This window comes from Mesitornis unicolor, unplaced genomic scaffold (assembly GCF_000695765.1).
Source record: "Mesitornis unicolor isolate BGI_N332 unplaced genomic scaffold, ASM69576v1 scaffold33226, whole genome shotgun sequence".
Classification (NCBI taxonomy): Eukaryota; Metazoa; Chordata; class Aves; order Mesitornithiformes; family Mesitornithidae; genus Mesitornis; species Mesitornis unicolor.
Window position 1 is genome coordinate 15,452 of NW_010190858.1, and position 10,416 is coordinate 25,867.

Here is a 10,416-nt window from a genome sequence, read left to right on the forward strand (position 1 = left end):
ATCTGAGTTTGTAGGTGCTAGTTGTTACTTGTCAAGCCAGTTTCTTCTGGCTTTGCTGAAGGCTTATTGTTCACACTAGCTTTCTGCCAAAGAAAATGGAGTGTTTGGTGGGATTTTTTGGACAATGGTGCTTTGGAAATCACAAAAATGCTATTATAAAAAAAAATAACAAGAAGGGTTCAATTTCAATCTAAGAAGTTCTTTAACTATTTAGGTTTCTTCTTCTTTTTAGCGCCGGCTTCGCCATCTTCGGAATATTGCTGCACGTAACATTATCAATAAGAATGGCTATCGCCTCTTGGATACGTACTTCACGCTTCACTTGTGTGATAATGCCAAGATATACAAAGGTAAACCAGGCTTGCTCTCAACTTTTTTTTACTAGTTACTCTTTGAATTCTTATGTTACAAATTCTCTGTCCTTTTTTGCCATGACAGCCTGCTGCCATTATTTACATCATGTATAATAACAGGGGAAAATTGCTCTTTCGTTTCCTGAACTTCATAAAAACTTAGTGTTAGCAGACAAGGAAGCAAAATAGATGACAGATCAGTAGTTTCTCTCTTCTCTTTCCCCCACCAAAAACTTAAGAAACTTGAGACCTTCCAAGAGCACAGAAAAACTTTTGGAGTTGCTTTGTGTAGGAAAGAGTATTCCACTTTGTGCATTCCAGTTATTTTACAAAGCATAAACCAGTACTTACTACTATCAAAGTTTTCTAAAAATAGGATTGTCAGCCTATGGCAAGAAGGATCCAGGCATCTGTTCTGCTTTTGATAACTGTGTTTGGGTGTTAGATCTTATTTCTCTATAAAGCTTTGCTGTCCACTACAATTTGTAATTCTTCATTATGGAGAGATGTTATTAAAAATATATTTTTATGTTCCTTTTGAGATGATTGACAGCTGAAGCTTTGGAGATGAAATTTTTTATCTCCTAATTTTGATATTCAGCTAGTGTAGTTGAACCTTGCTTTTTGTAAGCAAACGTGGACTTTCTTGTAGTGGTTGGTTGAACCTGTAGCTGGAGACTATTTCTGCAGTGTTTGGTGTACAGGATTGTTCTGCACTCCATCAAAGCTTTATCCTTGGACTCCAGTGGACTGAGGGATACTGTAAAAAAATCTGTATTCCAGCCTCAATAAATAAGACTTTAAGCTCCTATTTTGGCTGGGTAAGGCAAGGTCCGTGTGTCAGCAGTTGCTTATTTCCATTTAAATACTGGGTTCTTGGCATCTCCAGGAGGTAATTTGGCTGTTCACTTTCTAAGCATCTGGAACAGGTCACCCTTGGTCTTCAGGAAAGCAGTGCAATTAGTTTCTCCGTGCTGCACTCCTCCAGCAAGATGTCATGTGACAAACTGGTCACTTTGCAAATGTCATCCAAGTATTGTAAAGTACTGGGGCATGTTCTTTCCCCAGAAACCAAAGCCTCTGTGAATCTTGAGGATTATGTTGGGGATAAAGATGAAATGCTAAATTTAAATGACTTTTAATAATTGAGTGTAAATGAGTACTTTTAGTCAAAACCACGACTGCATTTTAGTGGCTTTCTCACGAATCTGTTACTGATAAACTAGACCCACTAGTCCCCATTTGTCTTTCATGAGTGTTATTTTATTTTTTTATATTTCAAATACTAGGATTTGTATCAGTATTTAAACTAATCTAAAGGTGTTTCTCTACTCATTTTTCCTTAGAATTTTATAAGAGTGAGGTGATCAAGAATTCTCTGGTAAGTTATTTTAATATGGAAAATCTTTCTTTTACAAATTTTGTATTTAATGAAGTATATTGATTTCTGTGGTGAATACCGTAACCAATACCAAATGTGTGTTTCCACTCTCCAGTTTTGCTAGGAGCATCATGTTCTTCTCCTCCTTTTCAGGTTCTTTTAACAAGGGTTGGAGTAGCAAGTTATTGAGTAGTAGAAAAGTAAGTTCATGTTAACAGCTGTGGAGTTGTGGTCTGTTTGTACTCCTGCTGATAGGACCAAACATTCCAAGGGTCAAGGATTTTTCATGTGAAAACTGCTCAGGGGTCAGGTTAGGCGTTACAATTTATGTCCATTTTAAATGTTGGTATCACAGAACAGGCATGGTAATGTTAAACCAGCAAAAACCCAGCTAACTTCCTTCAGCATCTGAGAATTGTGTGCATCATAACTCAGGGCTGTTTACAGTTCCTTTTTTTTCTTCCTGTTCTCACTGGTGTTAGCACTGGTTAGAAATAGCTGCATTTATTTAAATATCTGCTAATTGCTTATTCAAGGAGGACTTGTATATTACTTTGCTGGGTGTACAGATTCATTAGAAGCTCAAGCTCATGCTGTGCAGTTTAGCAGCCTTGGTGTAGAAGCAGAGGCTGTGCTTGCAACACCCCAAGTAAAGGGAGAATCAAACAGTGTTGCAGAATATACCAGCGATTTCTTTGAGCATCTCTTTGTTGTATAGGTGAATAGTAAGGAACACGTACCTGCATATATAAACATGTATATTTTTTTTAAGAGCTAATAGCTTTAAGAAACTGAATTTTAAAAGCATTTTGAACTTTATAAATTTTCCAGTTCAGGTCCGTGAAGGGACCAGAGCTAAACAGTTCATTACAACTGAGATGGGGGTCTCTTTGTGTGTGTTGGATGTTGCAAGTGTTGATTATGGGAGTTTGAAAACCTGCTAAACGGACTTTTTAATGTCTGCATCAACAAGGTAGAACTGTACCATTTATAGCATGCTGGGCTGTAAATGCTTTGAAAAACCTCATGAATGGAGGAAAAGCTGTCTGCATCCTCAAGGCTGTTAACTTGTCCAAGAGACAAGTTCCTTGAGACTTCAGGATGTTGAGTTCTGCCTATTCTGAATCAAGACATTGAATAATAGAAAAGGACTCTAACCAAAGGAAATATGGAATGACAGAAATCTAAATAAAAGATGTCTTGAGCAAATTCCACGCACCATCTATGGTTATTTTAATGGCCTGACATTTTTGTATCTGAAGAGCTACCAAATATGCCTTTTCCTTGAGAAAATGAATGCATTTCTTCTGTAATACTTACTGAATTACTTTGCCCCTCTCTTCTTTTTGGAGGTCTTATTCTAAATTACATACTACCAGTTCAGAGATACTTGGCCTGTTCCAAGCTGCTTAAGCACTAGAATGAAAGGCTTGTTTTCTCATGGGTTGGTGGGTTCCTACCTTTGTTTTGGAGGAGCTACCAGTTCCGTTTGCAGGCAAGAAGAGAGGTTATTTATATAAAGCACTTTCCCATTTCTGCATTTGGACACCCTGTGATTCATGGCCTATGGAAATCCTGAAGTTGGTATCTGGCTCTTGGCACTGGTAGTGTTGGATTAACTTGGTTTGGTTGCAGCTTGGGCCAATTACAACGCTTTCCATAAATCTTTAATTGAAATGTTATCAGAGGTGAGTCTGAGTTCTTGGAATGCCTCATGTTTGCAAATCTGGGTTCTAGTGGAATAGATATCTGTGGTTTAGCTTAATGTGTGCTCCTTCTGTAAAGCTTGAAATGCACGTCTGATCTCTTGGAGTGAAGAGGAGCTCTTATAGTGACAGTGTTTTGAGGGTTGGTTGCATCAACATCAGTAAAGGAGGAGAAGAATGTGAACAAACGTGTCAGTAAATTATGCAAACTTAATTACTGGGGAATAGATCAGCGTTTTAAATTTCACTTTTGCAATGTAAGCTATACCCTACTTTTCACAACCTGAATTATAGCTTGGAAAAGAATGTTGCTTCAACTTTTAAAGTTCCTGATTTAGCTAAACTGAAGTAGAAAATTCTGAAGTAAATTCTTTAGCATCTTGTAATGGAAGGAAGCAGAGCCTACTCTTGAGTTTCTGAAGTACTTTGCAGCATGGAGCTTTTAAGCTAGGAGTTCTCTCTAGAAAACAGAATAAGGAAGCAGCAGAGCCTGTTGGTTTAAACTCTGTAAACCTTGAAGTAGCTGGAGTTCATTATTCTGAAGGTTTGGTTTTTTTTTAATCTTTGACATAGACTTTGCTTCTTTCTGAATTATCAATTTTAGGACTACTTTCAGCTTGTTTGAATTGTTTTTATTCTTCTTTGAATACCTACAGAATCCAACATGGAGGAGTCTGGACTTTGGAATAATGCCTGATCGTCTTGATACCTCTGTCTCCTGTTTTGTTGTGAGGATCTGGGGTGGCAAGAAAGAGCACTTTCAGCTGCTGATTGAATGGAAGGTCAATCTAGATGGGTTAAAGTACTTGGGCCAGCAGGTAATGCGAAAATGTTTGGGTTTTTTCCTCAGATCTTACGTAAGGAAACAAAAGAGCTGGATGAACAAATGCATTAATTTCCTTTCTTATAATTCTGTGTATTTTAAAGTCTGGTTGTGGAGATTCATGTTAGCTTACTTCAGAGCTTTAAATAATCACTAGCTAAATATTTTAAGCTACTGTTGTTCACCGAGCCTCATAAATGATACTGCTAGCACTCGACACTTTAAATTGCAATGACTCAATTCAAAGAAAGAGCAATGTGATTGTACATATAGTTAAATAAGCATAGATTATAATGTCTGTGTATATTGTGGTTTTTGTCCATTCTCGTAGTAATGATATCCAGCCAAAGATCTTCAGTCCAAGGAGATAACTGTACAAGTTCTGTTTTAATTCTGATCATGATCTCTTACTAGTAGCCTTTTGAACAGGTGAAAAGTGAGGTGTTTCTGTACTGTGGAGCTTACAGTAAAAGTGTCTCAAAAAGCAACTCACATTATGTAAATAATAAAAATACCAAAAATATGGTGCCTTTTGAATCAAATATGTTTTCCTAATTCCAATGGGTACTTTCTGATTGATTAATTGATAGGATCTATTTAGAATAGATCACAGTTTTTCTCACTTTAAAACTAAATGATTTTTTTTTTTTTAATTGAGATGTTTCAAAACCTAGGAAGAAAGTTTTATAGAGGATGACTGCTCTAGCTTCATGTGATGCATTGATCCTGGCCAGCATTCCCTGCACTGGTGACCTGGGAGAGAGTCAGAGGAGCAAAAGTGAGGAAAAATTTATGGGTTGAGAAAAAGCCAGTTTAATAACTGAAAGAGGGAAAAAAAAAAAAAGGGCTTTCGCCCACCCCCAGCCTTACTTGCTGTGGGGGCAGAGTGAGAAACAGAGGAGACCTTGATACTGTGCAAGCGCTGTTCAGCATTAGCTAAAACACTGGTGTATTTGGAACACTGTTTTATTCACAGATCTAAAACACAGCACCATATGGACTGCTATGAAGAAAATTAACTCCATCACAGCCAAACCCAGTGCCCTTCAGAGTATACCTTTCTTTCCATTAATTATTACTTGACAGAAAAAATGGCACCCTAAAAAAAGCCCCATACACTAAAGCATTTATTTGAAATAGTGTTCTTTACATTAATAGCAGGATATTAGCTATAATACTAAACACTAATTTTGTGTCTACTGTGACCACAATAGCCTAATGTTGAGTATCTTTTTAGGTAGTATCATGTGAAAGCTCATTACTCTTGAGACTTTTCGATTACTTTCCCTGGTCTCTTAGTTATTTTTGTGAGCTGGAAATGCAACAGTAGGAAAGAAGCTCTGGCCAGTGTTTCTGATTTCAAGGTGGAATGGCTGAACATACTCAGTGACTTTTACTAAAGCTGTGAAATAAATGCATTTTCTATGGTTAAACTTAGTTTTTCTCTTAGGTTTATTGTATATCTAGAATTACAGGTGCTGAAAAACTACATTTGGCTATGAAACCAAGCAATTTATGCCTGTTTGCAGTGTACAGTCGTAGTAAGCTCACTATAAAATGATTTGTTTTCTTCTTCTCTTACAGATACACGCAAGAAACCCAAATGAGATTATTTTTGGTCTCAATGATGGTTATTACGGAGCTTCATTTGAACAGAAGGTAAGGTATTTCGTATTTGTCCTGGCTTGTTAGTACTGGTGACAAGCTGAAATTTGGATTCTAAACTTAAATTTTCACGCTTGGTTGCTCAGAACATGGAAGTGCTTAGTTTTGAGAATAAATACTTTTTTGACATGACAGCAGAGAACTGTTATCTCGCCTCTCTTGCCTGGACATCTGAGCTGTTCTGGGAAGACTTCAAGCATAGCATTTGAAGTCCAAAAAAAAACCAAACCAAAACCCTGGTTACTGGAAATAGGCCTTGACTTTATTCTTTGAGGCAGGCATTTCACTTAAATGTAGAACAGTTTCGATATGGTGTGGCTGTTAAGACTTACTTTCATGGCAAACATAAAAGGACATTAAGTTTTGGTTATCAGTCTTAAAACCAGATCTTGTAATTCTTAAATAGGAAGCTGTTTATTTACTCTGTGTTGCAACTGCTTCCCCCCATGATTTTTTTTCCAAAAGCTTCACTGCTGTATTTGTGCTTGTCCAGCCAATATTGTGACTGAAACCAAATTAATTATGGCTTTGCTGATGACTGCATTGATGATGACAAAGTTTAAACTTGCCTATTGTAAATAGTACATCTGACTGGGTTTTTTTAATCTCAAATTGCTAGTGGCAGTAGATATGTTGATAAGGAGCCCCTGGAGGAAAAATGATTCCTTAACACACAGCTACAGTTTCTACATTAGCCACAAACATAAGTCCAGTGTTGTGGGGATTTATATGGAAGGGGAGCCATGGAGGGCCATGTGTGCAAAACTCTCTGGCCACATACGTAAGTCTTGGTATTTTGATGGTTATCCTTCAAACTGTAAATGGCTTGGTACACAGCTCAAACTCTGCTTCCTGGTGCTGTTAACTCAGTTTTCCTGAAGCAGAATGCAGTTCCAGTTTTTTGTGATCTCAGTATTAAATAATCTGGGCCTGAATTCAGTGAAGGTAACACTGTCCTCTTTCCTGATTGTTGTCAGGACTTGTTCCTTAGCTCATAAGGCTTGAAAGCATGTCTTGATTGTGGTTCTTGTACATGCTCTGTAGCTAAATTCTAAGCTCTGTCATATAAATGGGCAAAGTAGAAAACTAGCAGCAATACTGGTAGAGAAAATTCTAGGTAACAGACAATTGTAGTATAGCAGTTATTGTCTGAACAGAACAAAAGCAGCATATCCAGGGCCTATTTAGTGTTGTTACTATCAACACTGACTCTTCACTTTTTTCCTACTGATGTCAAAAAGCCTTTAAAGTCTGTATTCTTGACAATATATAGGTATTAAGGATTTTACCTTTCTTCCATCTCCTCTGTCCGGCAACAAATTGGCTGTTGCTGATATGCAATGAAAAAATTGTTTTCTTTTGGTAGTATTCTTATTCAAGTAGCAGTTTTCTTGCTGCAGTGGATACTTAGATCGTGGTGAGAAAAATCTTGGGAAAGAAGGTTTCAAAAGCCTATGTGTGTGCCCTCTGAGCCCTGAAGGGTATTGCTGCTTTACTGTAGGTGTTTGACTGCTCTTGTAACTCTTCTTCTAGCATTTACAGCTTTTCTACTCAGTGTAAATACAAGCGTCTGCTGCCAATGTAGCCACCTTGTTCTCAGCTACATTTAACTTTCACATCATTGTGCCTCCCACATTTTTTTTTTCAAGGCTTTTTATTTATTATTTTGTAGTAAATTATGCAGTAATTTTGCTAGAAGATTTCAACAGGATTCTGCTGCTTTCATCACAACCGTGTCCAGTTTATTTGCCTGTTTTCTTTCTGGTGTGGAACCACTGAAGTACTTGTTCTTCTCTTAGTTTCATCCTCTCTAGTAATCATACACTGAAACTCTATTTGGATTTGCTTGAACTGGACCAATGTTTGAATAAGATAGATGTGAGCTTCAGAGATTTCTATTTTTAAGCTGTCAACCTGGACTTAGTGTTCCCATTCCTTTAGCAATTTTCTGAATCTGTTTGGTTTTGTTCAAGGCTGCGTGGTCGTGTGTAAAATTGCTTTTTAGTCAGGCTCAACAGAATTAGTTCTGAGTGCTGTCCTGGCTTTCCTAAAACCAAGTTTCTCCTTCTCTGGTTTCCTCAATGCCTTTCTGGCTTTCAAGTTTTTTTTCAACCATTTTGTGCTTGCTGCTACTAACTAATGAGTCTTGCCCTTGGTCTTGCAGTGATACCTTTTTAGAAAGTGCGTTTAGGGAAGCCAGTATAGCTTTTAGTTAATGACTGACTTTCTGTTGTCTCCTTAAAGAAAAAGAATAGAACTAGTCCATACAGTGCTCCATAACTCAAAACTTTTGGCTGTTGTCAGGGGTATGGGAAAAGAGAAGATTGTTATATTCTTCAGGCATACTGGATTGCAGCTACTTCTTCAATCATCAATCAGAAAAGACCCTTATCTTTGGAAAGCTGCATCTCTCTCTACAGTGTGTGCTCTCCATCAATGCAAGTAGAGTCTTTTCCTGCATATGCAGCTCTTTTTTTTCCTCCTTAGAAGCTAGATCATGGCCACTTCACACACACAAAGACTTTTTGTGTGTTTATGAATACAGGTGCCTGTATTTAATAAATGCTGTGGCAGAGAAGTAGACAAACTCTCCTTTCAAAGGGGAAACTTCTTTAATAACTAAGTCTGAAACACTTCTGTTGCACGTTCTGTAAGTTTTGTCGGGGTAGAACAGGTTGTACAGACCACTTGGTGTCTGACTCTTTGAGAATTTCCTTTCAATACACTGCAATACAGGGGAAAAAGAAAAGACTAAAATACGTTGCTGTTCCAAGTACTTTTCCTCCTGAAACTAATTATTCTAGGCTACTCCACTTGTTCTCCGAACAAATTTTGCAGTTTACTTTTTGAAGGTAGTGTTTCTTGAAACAAAATCAACTTCATGGAGTAAAACAGTGATGCTGGTAGTTCACTGAGGCATCAAGATGTCTTTACTTTGGTATATTTTCGGAGGAGGTGTGTATGGATTTCAGCATGTAGGATCTAACATCTTGAGGATGGAAATGAGGAGCTAAGGCAGCTGCTGCTATGATGCCTCTATTGCAATATGATGCATAACATATTGTATAGACTTCATAGTTATTTAGGTAGAACCTTTTCTCTGGTGGATGTCTGCTGCATGGCCTGCGGCTAACAGTTGTGTTGGTAGATGTTGACACGTAACTCTACGTTTCGGCATCTTCTCTATGGAAATAGCCTGTTGAGGCAGGAACGAATATGTAGGCAGGGACTGTGTCACTTCAAGTACATCTGTGTGGCTATTAGAAAATTAGCTGGTTGTGTGTACCAGCTGGGGCTTCTTCATACACTAAAATAAATGCCTTTTTTCCTACAATCTGTAAAGTTTCTGACAATGCTGCCAGGTGTTTTGACCTACTTTTTGCTTTATCATGTGGAGAAAGAGTTCTGGATTTGTAGTGTTTCTAGGAATTTGTGTGACTATGCCTGACATGGAAAAGCTCGGTATTTGACCTTTGCAGCATGAAGTACTGTTTGTCTGTTAAAGTTTTGATGCCTCCTGTGCAGAATGGACACTCAGATCTCTTAAGAGTGACATGGGTTGTTTTTGTAACTTCCTGAAGCTTGTTCACATCACTCAAAACTGAGATTGCTTTGATCTTTTAACTGTGTTACAGCATGGTTAAAGAATAGAGCTTTATCTCATGGTCTTGCACATCTCTGGCACATTACTGAATAGGCTCCCAGATCTGAAGCTGAAGACTGGCAGTACTGTAAATTGTATCCTTGAGTATTTCTGTGCATAAAATTTATGCAGTAATGGATTATAAAGTTCAAGAAAACACACTGCATGTCTAGAACTCAGTTAAAGTGATAGGTCATTAACATCTTTACAGGTAGGTCCTATTGTAGGCCAGACTTGAATTTAGTGTTGTTGCTTCCATAGTTTCTACTTACTGTACATATAACTGTATGAAGACGGATTTAAAATACATTAAATGCAAGATCATTTGTTCTCCTACCAAAAGTGCATGCTCCTAGTCAAGATGGAATAATTTTTGATTCTTAAATTAACGTTCTTTCTTTGCCTTAAGGATCACTCAGGTACCCTGAAGAACAGTCTTCTCCAGGTGGATCAGAACTGCGTTCGTAACTCTTATGATGTCTTCTCTTTGCTTAGGTAAGGTTTTTGAGAATATTCTGTGTAGCTATTTTAACTTCTTTAGCATGTATGGAAGGAGCTTTTCCAAATATAAATGTGAAATGGAGATAGTTAGGTAGTGCTGATTTACCACTGGTAGCAAGAAGATGAGCCTTGATGCTCCTCGGTGATTTTTAGGCTTCTGCCATGAGGATACTTGAGTGCTCTGAACTGGAGCTGCCTGTGGACCTGGTCCATGACCTTGCGAGTGTTGAAATCATGGAGCTTCTCTGTTGGACAGCTGCAGTGGAAAGCACCTACTTTGTTCTCATCAACAAAAATAAAACTTATTTAAGTAAATTTCCCACAGCATCTTGCTCAGGAAACTG

At 37.8% G+C, this 10,416-nt stretch overlaps 1 protein-coding gene across 1 annotated transcript; it reads left to right on the top strand.

Moving 5' to 3' along the window:
* Window positions 1-232: 232 nt before the first annotated feature.
* LOC104542295 (UV radiation resistance-associated gene protein-like) lies at window positions 233-10,066 on the top strand (the record flags this gene model as incomplete). Its single annotated transcript, XM_010186549.1, has 5 exons — window positions 233-350; window positions 1,700-1,734; window positions 4,097-4,258; window positions 5,848-5,922; window positions 9,981-10,066. Coding segments are annotated over 5 exons (476 nt in total), but the record flags the coding sequence as incomplete, so codon positions are not given.
* Window positions 10,067-10,416: the final 350 nt, after the last annotated feature.